At 43.3% G+C, this 17,078-nt stretch overlaps 1 protein-coding gene across 3 annotated transcripts in view; it reads left to right on the forward strand.

Moving 5' to 3' along the window:
• Positions 1-17,078, forward strand: part of USP25 (ubiquitin specific peptidase 25) — a 136,614-nt gene that overhangs the window by 11,951 nt on the left and 107,585 nt on the right. For all 3 annotated transcript variants that reach the window (XM_029577895.1, XM_029577896.1, XM_029577897.1), the window contains exon 5: positions 1,663-1,825. In XM_029577895.1, the coding sequence (XP_029433755.1) occupies positions 1,663-1,825 (163 nt within the window). The remainder of the gene's footprint in view (positions 1-1,662; positions 1,826-17,078) is intronic.

A 17,078-nucleotide genomic window follows, 5' to 3' on the forward strand; every position in this document is an offset into this window, starting at 1 on the left:
GATGTAGTAAACCTTAAGGCTCCTTTGTGCAGCCTTTGGAATTAACAGCTGGAACACTGTATGAGCCGGTTTTTATTTAAGCCATTTTTAGTCTTTTTAATAAGTCTATGTTTGTGAATCCTTTGCTTGTCTGTTTGTCTTTGTTATATGTTGTGTGAGCCCTGATTTATTTAAATAATTAGGTTGGTCTGAATTCATGTGCAATAAAAGCAGTCGTGATAATATGTAGATAAGTCAGTTTGGAATAGCCAAAAAATGATTTTTTATGTATAAATGTTAAAATGGAATACAGTTTCTTTGAAAGAAAAGACTTTTACAAGATGCATATTTTACATCTATTAGGCAAGCAGTTGTAGTAAGCATTCTTAACATTTTTCTAGCCAATAAAATGCTGGTGTGGTTTCTTAAGTGAATCCCAGTCATGTGTTAATATTAACTGTCAACATGCCTTAGGTGCATTGTGAAGCAGCCCCAAGAAGTATTCTAATACCTAATAGAGTAGGTACATTGTAAGCTGTGCCTTTTTTTTGCTTTTTATAAGGTTCTTTTTGTTGATTTTCTTAAATTTTAAAGTTACTGTGATGTGATGTCATAATAGCAACTCTTACATGACCATTGTCATAATTGTACTTCAACAAGTGTTGGGACTATTTCAGATCCCTAAAAAACTGGATTTTTTTCCCAGGTAAGAATTTGGTGAGCTGTGTCTGCTTTGATCTGAAAAGTAGGGTCAGTATTAATGTAGCCAACCCAACTCAATGATGCCTGTTGATCAAAGATTTTCACGTTGTTGACCATGTGAAAGGCTACACATCATCCAATCCCTTCCCCAGATAATTGGTTGGAGCAAGTTACTTACATACTAAGAAATTTGAAATATGTGGAAGTTCTTCAGTGCCTTAGTGGTGGTTGACGGGATGTAGTTGCAAGTTGTAATGTAACTCAAAAATGGAACGGTCGTTAAAAGCAAATGAAAGTACTTTTTTTTTTTTTTTGCCATCAAAAACACTTTATTTGATGTATAATGCTGTTGGTACTTTCATTACAATGTTGTATTTATTCAAATTCTCAATAAAATATAAATTAAAAAAAAACACGAGGAGGGTAATTTTCTAACCACCTGCATAGGATAATTTTTTTTTTTTAAGGATTAGGAATATACAGAGCATGTATGCACCTGCATAATGAAATTTTGCCGAATAGGTTCATAATTATTTAAATATATCATAATGAAATACCACATTCCATAAACATAACATTACCAGCATGCAGGTCAGGACATCAAACGCTGAAACTGAGAAAATTCCATCTGCAACAAACATAGAATAAGCCATGAAGGTATTGGGAATAACTAATATGCAATTCTAGTGCCACTAGGTTGGCAGTTTAAAAAAATCCCTTGGATATAATATTGGATCCAGTGAATGAGTTCTCCTGGTTGTATTGGACCTGGAGAAAAATGAAGTCTTTCACTGGCTGATAAATGTTTAAGGAATTCGGGGGGGGGGGGGGGTATCCTAGTACATTAGCTTCAAGACTACCACATCTTTCTGGTTGAGCTTGTAACATGCAGAGAGCGTACAAGTCATTGAAAGTCATAATGTTGCTGTCCAGAGGACACTTTGCTTTCTGCCATTCTCACCTGCGTCTGTGCTTTCTAAGAGTTCTAGAAGCCAGCATAGCAGAAAACAAAGCAAGTCTGAAGAGGACACACCCGGAAGCATGGAGCGATTCTCCAAATCCCTACGATAGAAAGAGGCAGGATAACTGTCCAGTTGGGTTAAAGAACGTTGGAAATACCTGTTGGTTTAGTGCCGTTATTCAGGTAAGGATCGTCCTTATATATCAGCTTTACTAGTTAGTTTGTGTTACTATAAAAATATGTTGGAAAATCTGAAAAGAGTAAAAAAAAAAAAATATATCTATATATATATATATATATATATATATATATATCTTGCTAGGGTTAGTCATTGAAAGTCCAGCAGCTTTGTATAGATTTCCATTTAAATCCTTTCTTGCTGGTTTTCGATTATCATTCACATAAGAACATAAGAATATGCCATACTGGGTCAGACCAAGGGTCCATCAAGCCCAGCATCCTGTGTCCAATAGTGGCCAATCCAAGTCACAAGTACCCAAACATTAAATAAATCTCAAGCAACTAGTGCTTATTAATTAACATCAGTTTGTGGATTTTTCCTCTAGGAACTTATCTAAACCTTTTTTAAATCCAGTTATACTAACTGCCATAACCACATTCTCTGGCAATGAATTCCAGAGCTTAACTATGCGTTGAATGAAAAATAATTTTCTCCCATTTGTTTTAAATGAGCTACTTGCTAACTTCATGGAGTGCCCCCTAGTCCTTCTATTATCTGAGAGAGTAAATAACCAATTTACATTAACCAGTTTAAGTCCTTTCATGATTTTGTAGACTTCTATCATAGCCTCCCTCAGTCGTTTCTTCTTCAAACTGAACAGCTTAACTTCCTTACTCTTTCCTCATAGAGCAGCCGTTGCATGCCCCTTATTATTATTTATTATTTACAGATTTTTTATATACCGGGGCACGTAGGTAACATCACCTCGGTTTACATTCAAACATTAATTCAGCATAGCGCTTTACAATATAACATAATAACTGAAAGAATACAATACCATGTATAACTTTGTATTAATAGAATAATAAAATCAATATATGAGTGTCTGTGGAAATAAACTAGGATGAATAGTAGAGGATTCAGTTTATTAATAGTATGCTTTTTTGAATAACCAGGTTTTTAGGTTTTGTTTACATTTTTTGTGGCAAAGTTCCTGGCGTAATTCAGAGGGCATGGAGTTCCATATTGTGGATCCAGCAATGATGATTGAACGTTCTTTCGTAGTAGAAAGATTGGTCAGATTAGGTGCGGGGATTTTCAGTTTAGCTAGATGCTAGATGCTTACCATTTTGGTCGCCCTTCTCTGTACTTTCTTCAGTGCAGCTATATCTTTTTTGAGATGCAGCGACCACAGTTGCACACAGTATTCAAGGTGTGGTCTCACCATGGAACGATACAGAGGCATTTTGATATCCATTGTTTGTTTTATTTGTATGACATTTTCCGTTTTATTCAGCATTCCCTTTCTAATAATTCCCAACATTCTGTTTGCTTTTTTGACTGCCGCAGCACACTGAACCGATGATTTCAATGTGTTATCCACTATGACACCTAGATCTTTCTTGGGTGGTAGCACCTAATATGGAACCTAACATTGTGTAACTGTAGCATGGGTTATTTTTCCCTATATGCATCACCTTGCACTTATCCACATTAAATTTCATCTGCCATTTCGATGCCCAATTTTCCAGTCTCACAAGATCTTCCTGCAATGTATCACAATCTGCTTGTGATTTAACTACTCTGAACAGTTTTGTATCATCTGCAAATTTGATTACCTCACTTGTCGTATTTCTTTCCAGATCATTTATAAATATATTGAAAAGTAAGTCCCAATACAGATCCCTGAGGCACTCCACAGTCCACTCCCTTCCACTGAGAAAATTGTCCATTTAATCCTACTCTCTGTCTCCTGTCTTTTAGCCAGTTTGTAATCCATGAAAGGACATCACCACCTATCCCATGACTTCTTACTTTTCCTAGAAGCCTTTCATGAGGAACTTCATCAAATGCCTTCTGAAAATCCAAGTACACTACATCTACCGGTTCACCTTTATCCACATGATTATTAATTCCTTCAAAAAAAGTAAAGCAGATTTGTGAAGTCAGCATGGCCTTGGGTAAAGCCATGCTGACATTTTTCCGTTAAACCATCTCTTTCTATATGTTCTGTGATTTTGCTATTTAGAACACTTTCCACAATTTTTCCTGGCACTGAAGTCAGGCTAACCGGTCTGTAGTTTCCCGGATTGCCCCTGGAGCCCTTTTTAAATATTGGGGTTACATCAGCTATCCTCCAGTCTTCAGGTACAATGGATGATTTTATTGATAGGTTACAAATTTTTACTAATAGGTCTGAAATTTCATTTTTTAGTTCCTTCAGAACCCTGGGGTGTAGACCGTCTGGTCCAGGTGATTTACTACTCTTCAGTTTGTCAATCAGGCCTACCACATCTTCTAGGTTCACCGTGATTTGGTTCAGTCCATCTGACTCATTACCCATGAAAACCTCCAGAATGGGTACCACCCCAACATCCTTTTCAGTAAACACCGAAGCAAAGAAATCCATTTAATCTTTCCACGATGGCCTTATCTTCTCTAAGTGCCCCTTTAAGCCCTCGATCATCTAATGGTCCAACTGACTCCCTCACAGGCTTTCTGCTTCGGATATATTTTAAAAGTTTTTACTGCGAGTTTTTGCCTCTATGGCCAACTTCTTTTCAAATTCTCTCTTAGCCTGTCTTATCAATGTCATACATTTAACTTGCCAACGCTTATGCATTATCCTATTTTATTCTGATTGATCCTTCTTCCAATTTTTGAATGAAGATCTTTTGGCTAAAATAGCTTCTTTCATCTCCCCTTTTAACCATGCCGATAATCGTTTTGCCTTCTTTCCACCTTTCTTAATGTGTGGAATACATCTGGACTGTGCTTCTAGGATGGTATTTTTTAACAATGACCATGCCTCTTGCATACTTTTTACCTTTATAGCTGCTCCTTTCAGTTTTTTCTTTTTTTGTATAAACGTTTTTATTGGTGATAGCAAGTTAGCACTGTAAATAAACAATACAATCGTATCACCGTTTTTTTTCCATTATTTCCCCTGAAATCCCCTCAACCCTCCCCATGCCCTTATCCATCCTTATATTGTTGAAACAGCCCAATATACAATGAGTATTCCTCAAATTTATACATGGTACACATTGCCTTTGTAAGAGTCTAAACAGTATCTCACATCCCTTCTTGACCGTAAGCCCTAGGTGATACTTGAGTATCCTGTAAGATGGAAACAGTTCTCCAACAGGGTTAGTAGCATGTCCTTAAGTGTCCCAAGAGTTGCGCCATCGTAAAAAGGATCTCATGTTTGATGGAAGGTTCGCATTGTCCGACGTTTCTGTGCAGTCAACTTGTTCAACGTGCATACTTGGTCCAGATGTCTGAGGATGATTGCAAATGTTGGACTCACATTGTGCTTCCATACTTTTGCTATGTCTAGCCTTGAATGCAAAAAAGATGTACAGGATGTGACCCATCCCCGTCCATACTATGTAACAATGCACTTTCAATAGATAATTTTACTTTGATGGATAGTACTTTAACAAGAAAGTCTTCCAATTGTGTCCAGAGTGGTATAATGCAATCCCTTGCCCACCACATGTGTAAAAAAGTCCCAAGGACCTTGCATCCCTGCCAACATAACCCATCATAGCTCGTGGAAATTTTCTTAAGCTTTTCAGGGGTAACATACCGATGGTATAAAAGCTTATAACCACTTCCATTGGTACAAAGGAAAGCACTTCGATTGGTACAAAGGAAAGTCCCATTTTTATTGTAAAATGGCGGCAATTACAGCTGAGGTACACGACTCGGTGCCCAGGTTTCAAGCCATTTAGCACCCATTCATCAACTGGGAGAAGCAGCAAGCAGCCCTGTAACATTACTTCTTTATGGACCTAATCCAAATAATAGTTTACAGCCAACCTGGACAAATACAATCATTTCTTTACACTTCCCTTTTGGACTTTTATGTTAGTAATGGACTATCTTCTTGGCATAGCATGATTGAGCTCATGGATGGGGAGTGGGAAAGGGGGGGATCAAGTTGGGGTTATATGATGTGTTTGTTTGTTTTGCTATGTTCGCCATGCTTGCGTGAGACTATCGCATTGGTTTATGTCTACAGTATGGTGTATGTCACTAGTTATCACATACTCAATAAAATTGTAAATTGAAAAAAAAAAAAAAGCTTAACCATTTTCAATTATAGAAGATATAGAAGCTTTACTAATGCGGAGATAAATATCAGCCCAGGTTTCAGGAGTCAATTCCTTGGAAAGATCATTTACCCAAGCCTTAGCATATGGCTGTAACACATTAAGTCTGGTATTCAATAATTTTATATATTTTCGAGATAAGACCCTTCGGTTGAGCTGAGGGAGAACGGAATCCCTCAAACAAGGTTTTCCCTGATTTTAAGTCAATCTGAATGTTTTTACTCTGACAAAAATGGGATATCTGATGGTATGCTAGGAATTCTGTTGTGGGTAAATGATATTTCTTACACAGATAGTCATATGACAGTATTTTATCCCCTCCCCAAATATGTTCTAGCTTAGTCAATGTTCGTTCCTTCCATACCCAGAAAGCAGAAAAAGGAAGACCCAGAGAGAAATCAGTATTATGAAATAAGCTAGACAAGTAAAAATAATCTTTCTTACCTACCAACTTTCCCTTCCACCTATCCCAGGTCAGCATGGTTTGTCTAGTTGTTGGCAACATAGGACATGCCTTCCATGTTTTCCATGGTTGCCATGGTATAGAGGATAACGGCATTCCAGACATTCGTGACTTTTCTATACGAGCCCAATGTTTCACATCCCGTACATTATGCCACACTACAAAGGGTCGTAACTGAGCTGCAACACAATACCAAAGATAGTTCAGCATTCCTAGCCCTCCCTCCAATTTGGTTTGATAATGAACATTTCTACTAACTCTGGGCGGTCTTCACCTACAAATGAAGCTAAAAGTTTTATGTTGCCATTGTTTTAATAATACATTCGAAATAGGTATGGGAAGCGATTGAAACACATACAATAATTTGGGCAATATAGTCATTTAGATAGTGTCTATACGCCCTTGCCAAGAGATAGGTAGATTACTCCACTGGTCCAGATCTGCCAATACATTTTGCAGTAAAGGGGAATAATTCAGATTAAAAAACTCTTTTGGATGCTTGGACAAATAAATACCCAAATATTTGATTTTATGAGAGGCCCAACGAAAGGGGTGTGCTTGCTGCAGCATTTGAACACTTGATGTTGTACATGTGACGTTAAGGATTTCTGATTTTTCCCAGTTAACCTTGAACCCTGAGGCATCACTAAAGAGACGGAGCTCGTGCTCTATCCCCAACAATGATGTATGAGGTTGCGTGACCATAAACATGATGTCATCTGCAAATAAACAGAGCTTGTACGATTCGCCCCCTACTCGAAAACCCTCAATCTCTGTACTACGTCTGATATTGATAGCCAGGGATTCCAGGAACAGGGCAAATAAGATAGGAGATAGTGGACACACCTGTCTAGTTCCTCTACAAACTTCAAAACAATCTGAATAGCCGCCGTTAACTTTCAGACAGGCCCTAGGGTGTTCATATAATTTGGACAACCATTCGCAAAAGTAAGGTCCAAAGCCCATTTTTTTCAACACATCAAACAGAAAAGGCCAGTGCACCATATCAAAAGCCTTTTCGGCATCTATGGATACAAAAAGCGATTCTGTTTGGTGCTCGTGGGCCAACCACATTAAATCTATGAATTTCCTAATATTATCTTCAGCTAACCTCCCCGGAATAAATCCAGCTTGGATTAGGCTTGTAAGATACTTATTTAGTTGTTCCGCCAGTATTTTAGCCAATATTTTAAGATAGATGTTTATCAGAGAAATAGGACGATAAGATCCGCAGGAAGTAGGATCGTGTTCCAGTTTGGGTAATATTGTGATGCCCGCCTTATTAGCGATGGGTCCCAGGGACACCCCCCCCCCCCCCCCTTTGCGTAGGTGGTTAAACATTTTTTGTAAATGTGCAACTAAATAGGGGCCAAACAATTTATAGAACTTAGCTGTTATTCCATCAGGGCCCGGTGATTTCCCTTGTTTAAGGGATTTAATAATATTAAGAATTTCTGCGGTAGAGATCTCAGCATCCAAAATAGTCTGAGCCTCCTCCGTTAAGCTGGGCAGTGGGGTCCTATCTAAATAATCAACCTTCTCCTGAGAAATCGATTGGTTGGCACTATAGAGGTTTGTGTAAAAATTAAGAAAACTATTATGAATTTGTGTATTATTTGTGAGTATGATGACATGTTCATTTTCAATTTTAGCTATAAGATTTTGGTATTGGACTTTTTTTTAAATTTATTGGCAAGATGTTTTCCTGCTTTATTACTCCCCTTGAAATATTCCTGTTTTGTTAACATCATCTGATGATTCATAGAAGCAGATTCCAACCGAAGGAGATCTTCTCTGGCTTTGGTTAATTGAATTAAAACCTTTCCTGATCCTGAGGATTGATGGTAAGGGTCAGTATTTGTGCTTTAAGTGCCTGTGCCGCCTGTAGGTTACATTTTTTAATATAAGTGCCCCTCGCTATCAATAAGCCCCGCAGATAAGCTTTGAAGGCCTCCCACACCAAAGATGGAGATTTCTCACAGGACTAGCAGGATGGTTGTCCTCACAAATGGGTGACATCGAGGATGGAGCCCAACCACGGAAAACTTCTGTCAAAGTTTCAGGAACTTTGACTGGCCCCTACTGGGCATGCCCAGCACGGCACTAACCCTGCAGCCAGCAGGGGTCTCCCTTCAGTCTTCTTTTTTCCGCGCAGCAGTAGCCACGCGGTTTAAGGAGCTCTTCCACATTCCTGACAGGAATTTCTTCAATTAACTTCTTGAAGAAAAATTTGCCTCTCAGGGGTCTCCCCTCTTCAAATATTTCCTCCGCGGTACTTCGGTAAGTTTTTGCTGTTGTTTTTGTCGACTACCGTCGAGTTTGGCCCTCGAGGCCTGTTGGCAGTCGACCGTCCCGCGGCTAAATCTTTGGCCTATGGCCATGGCGTCGGGGTTCCGTCAGTGCCCGGACTGTACACGTACTATGTCCATCACAGACCCACATAGAATCTGTGTTTTGTGTTTAGGGAGTGAGCATGATGTCCTGACTTGCACCAAATGTGCCCTAATGACACCAAAATGTCGCAAAGCCAGAATGGAGAAAATGGGACTCCTTTTCCATGCCCACACTCTGACGCCATCGATTGCATCGACGTCATCGGAACCGGCACCGTCGAAGTTTCACCATCGTCGACACCCTCCCGGTGACCGCCTGCCATCGACGTCTCCGCAGCCATCGACTCCCGTCCCTTCCCCCAAAGATCGCGGGGATCGGAGAGAGAAACATTGCCATCGACGTCACAAGTCTCGGACCGTCGAGGAATCGAAGTCATCGACCTCAGTACTGTCCGAGCCTCCTCCGAAGAAGTCTCGACCAGAAGTGGCACCGTCCACTCCTGTCTCGCAGACACCGAGGCAACCCTCACCCTTCGGGGTTTGGGAGCCGCGACTCCATCGGTGACGGTGGTCCCTCCGGCTCAGCCTCAGCCTCCCTCTCCCGTGGAGCCGGGTATTGTTACCCCAGGTCTCCGGGTAGAACTGGACCGGCTGGTCCAGGAGGCCATCGACAAGGCGATGCAACGGTTCCAGACTCCTCCGGCACCGAGAGTGGAACCGGTCACCGACCCGATTCCAGCAGCACTGGCACCGCTGCTTGCCCGGATGGAAGCGCTTATGACTGCCCTTCCTCCGGTGATACCAGGGTCTCCGACACCTATCTCATCAAGTGGAGAAACACCGTACCGAATTCCCCCTTCGGGGGTAGTACCATCGGTACCATGTCGTCCCTCGCCACCGATACATTCCACGGGGGCGATACGCACATCAGCTCCATTGAGAATTTCGATGACGGCACCCATACCTTCGATGCCGACACTGATTCCTTCGATACCGGCACCGATGCCATCGAGGACCTTCTCGATACCCCCGACAATTCCTTCGAGTTTCTCGGAGCCTCAGCCGGGGCCTTCGGGTATCCAGCCCCCTCATGGTCCTACAGGTCAGCAACCTGATCCTTACGACACCTGGGGTGATGATACCTCCACAGACACCGATGATTTGCCTTCACCACCCTCTCCTGTGGGGAGTAGAAAGCGTTCTCCTCCTGAGGACCTCTCTTTCATAAATTTCGTGAAGGAAATGTCGGAGTTGGTCCCTTTTCAGCTTCAATCGGAACAAGATGACAGGCACCAGATGATGGAGTTGCTCCAATTCTTGGATGCCCCTAAAGTCATCACTTCTATTCCAATTCATCAGGTTTTTCTGGACCTTCTAAAAAAGAATTGGGAATCTCCTGGATCTGTTGCTCCAGTAAACAAAAAAGCTGACTCTACCTATCTTGTACAGTCAGCACCTGGCTTTCAGAAACCTCAGCTAGACCACCACTCTGTTGTGGTAGAATCAGCTCAAAAGAAAGCTAAAAGAATAAAGCCACATTCTTCCATACCTCCTACTAAGGAAAATAAATTCCTAGATAGTATAGGTAGGAAAGTATACCAAGGAGCCATGCTAACTTCCAGAATAGCCTCTTATCAGCTATATATGACCCAATACAATAGGGTCATTCTTAAACAGATACAGGAGTACTCAGATACCTTACCAGAGCAGTTCCAACCACAACTTCAATCCCTACTAAATAAAGGTTTTGAAGCTGGGAAGCATGAGATAAGAACAGCTTACGACATCTTTGATACTTCCACCAGACTTTCTGCTACGGCCATCTCTGCAAGACGCTGGGCTTGGCTAAAGTCATCTGACCTTCGTCCGGAGGTTCAGGACAGGCTCTCTGACCTGCCCTGTCTAGGGGATAATTTGTTTGGTGAGCAAATTCAGCAAATTGTTGCTGAATTGAGGGATCATCATGAGACACTTAAACAGCTCTCATCCATTCCTTCTGACTTACCTTCTAAACAGCCGTTCAAGAAGGACCCAAAAAAGTCCTTCTTCCGTCCACGGAAGTATTATCCCCCACAAACCAAGTTTAGGTCTGCGAGGCCTTACCATAAATCTCAGCATCGCCAGTCTCGAAAACAAAAGCCCGCAGCAGCTCCACAACCTGGCCCTGCATCGGGTTTTTGACTTTCACTTAGAGAGCAGTTGCCACATCCCTCTTCCAACCATACCAGTAGGAGGTCGGTTAAGCCACTTTCTAGAAAAATGGCATCATATCACCACAGATCAATGGGTGATAGCGATAATTGCACACGGTTACCACCTCAACTTCCTGACTCTCCCTTCGGACTCCCCACCCATGCAGGCGTGGGGACTCTCCGATCACTCTGTTCTTCTCGAACAGGAAGTTTCCCTTCTCCTCCAGTCCAACGCTATAGAACCCGTTCCTCCCTCACAACAAGGACTAGGGTTCTACTCCAGGTACTTTCTGATCCCAAAAAAGTCAGGAGGACTTTGGCCAATCCTGGACCTATGGGCTCTCAACAAGTACCTTCACAGAGAGAAGTTCAAGATGGTAACCCTGGGCTCGCTTCTCCTTCTGCTGCAAAGAGGGGACTGGCTCTGCTCTCTAGACCTAAAAGACGCCTATACTCACATTGCGATAACTCAACCTCATCGCAAATACCTCCGTTTTTAGTAGGCCGAAATCACTATCAATACCGAGTGCTCCCTTTCGGCCTGGCATCCGCACCACGAGTTTTCACCAAATGCCTCGTGGTAGTTGCAGCATTTTTCAGGAAGGAAGGTGTCCACGTCTACCCCTATCTGGACGATTGGTTAATCAGGGCCCCAACCCAGCAAATCGCTCTGTCCTCCCTGACCCTGACAATTCAAACACTACTTTCTCTAGGGTTTCTTGTCAATTACGAGAAATCCTACTTAATCCCATCTCAAACCTTATCCTTCATTGGGGCAGACTTGGATACCTTACAGGCAAAAGCCTTCCTTCCTCATCAACGAGTCCAAATCCTTGTGTCCCTAGCTTGCCAGTTGCAGTCTCAACCCACAGCAACAGCTCGACAATTCCTCATTCTCCTGGGACACATGGCCTCCTCAGTTTATGTGACTCCCATGGCCCGCCTGGCCATGAGAGTCATGCAATGGACTTTGATATCACAATGGATCCAAGCTGTTCAGCCTCTGTCCTCCATTGTTCGCATCACCGATGCACTCCGTCTGTCTCTTGTCTGGTGGAAAACTCAATCCAACCTCCTACAGGGCTTGCCTTTTCACCCACCAGATCCTCAAATAATTCTCACAACTGACGCTTCCAACGTCGGTTGGGGAGCTCATGTAAACAATTTACAAACCCAAGGATTCTGGTCTCCAGAGGAAGCCAAACACCAGATCAACTTCCTGGAACTTCGAGCAATACGACATGCTCTCAGGACTTTTCAAGATTGCCTATCGAACCACGTAATCTTGATTCAGACGGACAACCAGGTGGCCATGTGGTACATAAACAAGCAGGGGGGCACAGGTTCCTTTCTTTTGTGCCAGGAAGCTGCGCAGATTTGGGCAGAAGCCCTCTCCCGCTCCATGTACCTCAGAGCCACCTACTTGCCGGGAGTAAACAATGTCTTGGCAGACAAACTGAGCTGTGTCTTCCACCCACACGAGTGGTCCCTCAATCCCTTGGTAGCAACCACTCTGTTCCAGCAATGGGGTTATCCCCACATAGACCTCTTTGCGTCCCCTCAGAACCACAAAGTGGACAATTACTGCTATCTCATTCGGAGCCAGCACTCTCGGCCCAGGGATGCGTTCTCCCTCACGTGGACAACCAGTCTGCTTTATGCATTCCCTCCACTTCCTCTTCTGTCGAAGACTCTTGTGAAGCTCCGTCAAGACAAGGGAACCATGATCCTGATAGCACCGCACTGGCCACGCCAAGTGTGGTTTCCCATACTTCAGGATCTCTCCATCCGCAAGCACATTCCTCTGGGACGGGACCCACATCTGATCACTCAAATGACGGATGCCTCCTCCATCCCAACCTCCAAGCCTTGTCCCTGACGGCATGGATGTTGAAAGGTTAGTCCTTCAACCATTTAACCTTTCGGATTCAGTTTCTCGTGTCCTGATCGCTTCACGAAAGCCTTCCACAAGAAAATCTTATTCATACAAATGGAAAAGGTATACATCATGGTGCACTTCTCAGTCCCTTGATCCCCTTTCCTGTCCAATTTCCAAATTCTTGGACTATCTCTGGCTTTTATCAGAATCAGGTCTAAAGACCCTCTTCCATTAGAATGCATGTCAGTGCGGTAGCCGCCTTCCATAAAGGTATCGGGGGTGTCCCTATTTCAGTACAACCCCTTGTAACACGCTTCTTAAAGGCTTGCACCATTTGAAGCCACCTTTACGTCCTCCGGCCCCATCTTGGGACCTTAATCTGGTTCTTGGTCGCCTTATGAAACCACCTTTCGAACCTCTTCACTCCTGTGAGCTAAAATATCTCACATGGAAAGTGTTATTCCTTTTGGCTATCACTTCAGCTCGCAGGGTTAGTGAACTACAGGCCCTAGTTACCTATCCGCCTTACACTAAACTCCTGCAGGACCGGGCGGTACTCCGCACTCACCCTAAATTCTTACCTAAGGTAGTTTCGGAGTTTCATATTAATCAATCCATCATTCTACCTATCTTCTTTCCCAGGCCCCACTCCAACTCCGGGGAACAGACTCTGCATACCCTTGACTGTAAACGGGCTCTAGCATTTTATCTAGACCGTACAGTTGCCCACAGGAAGAGCACTCAATTATTCGTCTCTTTCCATCCTAACAAGTTAGGGCAACCTGTGGGTAAGCAGGCTCTTTCCTCCTGGTTGGTGGACTGCATCTCCTTCTGCTATCAGCAAGCTGGCATTCCTTTCCAAGACCGTGTTAAAGCACACTCTGTGAGGGCCATGGCGACTTCAGTAGCACACCTTCGATCGGTGCCGCTTCCTGACATCTGCAAGGCTGCCACCTGGAGTTCCCTCCATACCTTTGCAGCTCATTATTGCCTGGACAAAGCTGGAAGACAGGATTCCATTTTCAGCCAGTCTGTCTTGCGTAACCTTTTTCCAGCATAAGGTACCAATACCCTTCCACCTTCCCGGTAGGGTGCGGATGCCCTCTGCCAAATTACACCCCAGATGTTGTGCTTGTTGCTCGCCGTTGGGTACATTTGGTGCACGTTCGGACATCCTCAGCTCGGTACTCACCCATTTGTGAGGACAACCATCCTGCTTGTCCTGTGAGAAAGCAAATGTTGCTTACCTGATGTAACAGGTGTTCTCACAGGACAGCAGGATGTTAGTCCTCACGAAACCCGCCCGCCACCCCGCGGTGTTGGGTTCGTTTTTTTATTATGTTATTTTTCGGCACTGCCTGTAGCTTTGAAACAAGACTGAAGGGAGACCCCTGCTGGCTGCAGGGTTAGTGCCGTGCTGGGCATGCCCAGTAGGGGCCAGTCAAAGTTTATGAAACTTTGACAGAAGTTTTCCGTGGTTGGGCTCCATCCTCGATGTCACCCATTTGTGAGGACTAACATCCTGCTGTCCTGTGAGAACACCTGTTAAATCAGGTAAGCAACATTTGCTATCTCTCCTGTATCATTAGTATGAAAAAAATCTTTAATTTTTTCAGTAAGAGATTTATTAAATTCCTCATCATTTCGCAAAGATTCATTGAGGCGCCAGAACCGAATCCCTTTATCATAGTTCTTGAGATTAACATCAATAATCACTGCGGCATGGTCCGACCAAGCGATTGGTATAATGTCAGCCTTAAGAATATGGTTAAATAACCCTCTGTCTGAAAGAAAGTAGTCTATCCTGGAGTGTGATAAATGGGGAGCAGAGTCAAGTAACTGCCAGCTATCCATAAGCTCTTGCAATTGTATTCTATGTGACCGAGGGGCAGATACATGCCCTTTAGAGGCGTCAATGGATGGAGTCCGAACTAAATTGAAGTCTCCCCCTATGAGTAGCGCTCCCTTTCTATGTGTCAGGAGAAGTTGGTGTATCATATTTAGGAAATTACCCTGCTCCGTATTGGGAGCATAAATATTTACTAAAGTGTATACTACCCCATCTACTAAAATAACCATAGAAACATAGAAATGATGGCAGAAGAAGACCAAATGGCCCATCTAGTCTGCCCAGCAAGCTTCACACATATTTTCTCTCATACTTATCTGTTTCTCTTAGCTCTTGGTTCTATTTCCCTTCCACCCCCACCTTTAATGTAGAGAGCAGTGATGGAGCTGCATCCAAGTGAAATATCTAGCTTGATTCGTTAGGGGTAGTAGCCGCCGCAATAAGCAAGCTGCACCCATGCTTATTTGTTTTACCCAGACTATGTTATTAGCCCTTGGTTGTTTTTCTTCTCCCCTGCCGTTGAAGCAGGGAGCTATGCTGGATATGCGTGACGTATAAGTCTTCTCCCATGCCGTTGAAGCAGAGAGCCATGCTGGATGTGCATCGAAAGTGAAGTATCAGGCACATTTGGTTTGGGGTAGTAACCGCCGTAACAAGCCAGCTACTCCCCGCTTTGTGAGTGGGAACCCTCTTTTCTTCTCCCCTGCCTTTGAAGCAGAGAGCTCTGCTGGATGTGTGAAGTATCAGTTTTTCTTCTCCCCTGCCGTTGAATCAGAGAACTTTGCTGTATATGCATTGAAAGTGAAGTATCAGGCTTATTTGATTTGGGGTAGTAACCGCCGTATCAAGCCAGCTACTCCCCTCTTTGTGAGTGTGAATCCTTTTTTCCACATTTCCTCTTGCTGTTGAAGCTTAGAGCGATGTTGGAGTCACCGTAAGCCTGTGTATGTTTATTTAATAAGGGTATTGACTCCAGGCAGTAGCCATCATTCTGGCGAGTCACCCACTCTTCATTGGCAGCCTCTTGACTTTATGGATCCACAGTGTTTATCCCACGCCCCTTTGAAGTCCTTCACAGTTCTGGTCTTCACCACATCCTCCGGAAGGGCATTCCAGGCATCCACCACCCTCTCCGTGAAGAAATACTTCCTGACATTGGTTCTGAATCTTCCTCCCTGGAGCTTCAAATCGTGACCCCTGGTTCTGCTGATTTTTTTCCTTCGGAAAAGGTTTGTCGTTGTCTTTTGATCATTAACACCTTTCAAGTATCTGAAAGTCTGTATCATATCACCTCTGCTCCTCCTTTCCTCCAGGGTGTACATAAAAATGATGTAGCGTCCCATTGGGTCTTTAATATATAGTTGACAATCAAATACAAAATGCTAGGCGAAGAGTACCCCTACTCCTGCATATTTCGCTTTGTTAGAACTCTGAGCATAGAACTGATATGGGTAGGCCTGGGATTTCATTAAGGCTTCATATCTGGCTTTCAGATGTGTTTCTTGGAGAAATATAACATCTGCATGCAAATGACCCAATTTGTAAATAACAGTCGCCATTTAAAAGGGGTATTTAAGCCCTTCACATTCAGGGAGCCTATTCGGATCATGGCCATATTAAACTAAATTTTCCTACTCCCCCTTGCCAATTTGCCCCCAGTGTGGAGGTCCATACACTTGCAGCGTAGTCATATACAGCAATTACAATGAATATGCACCAATTTAGTAAAGTACTGTTAAATTGGATACTAAGAAGAAAGCTAATATTAGTAGGAATATCTCTAACCATGATGGATAAACCTTCCCCTCCTGTATTATAGATCTGTATTCACCTCCCCACAGATCCATAGCTCCGTATTATGTCGAGGAAGATTAATATCTAACATCAAACCCCCTTTTACCCGTTTGTGAACATTTTAACAGGAATTATACAGTAATAACATAACAGCTAATATAACACAGAACCCTGATTCCACCAGGATTCAGCGTTTCCAGGAAGCAACTCACAAAACCGGAGTCCCTGGACATCAGCGGACCGGAAGAAGAAGCCGCTCAGTAGACGACTTATGGCATTGGTCACAATCATGAGATTCCTTCCGCCCAAGTATTGGCGTCTGAATTTCTTTTCAGCCTGCTGTTACGTGCGGTAACTCTTTGCCAGCATGGGTGCGAGTTTCCTGACCCCAGTTCCTGAGGTAGCCGACGGTTGAAATCCTTTTTCCTGTAAAATGACTGGTTTCCTCCAGTGAGCGCAATTGGGAGGACACTCCCTCCCAGGTGAAAGTAAGCCCAAAAGGGTGCATCCAGCGATTATTTTACATTTTCCTTAGTGTTTGGGTACTTGCCAGGTTCTTATGGCCTGGATTGGCCACTGTTGGAGACAGGATGCTGGGCTTGATGGACCCTTGGTCTGACCCAGTAT

The sequence above is a fragment of the Rhinatrema bivittatum genome, chromosome 15, assembly GCF_901001135.1.
Source record: "Rhinatrema bivittatum chromosome 15, aRhiBiv1.1, whole genome shotgun sequence".
NCBI lineage: Eukaryota > Metazoa > Chordata > Amphibia > Gymnophiona > Rhinatrematidae > Rhinatrema > Rhinatrema bivittatum.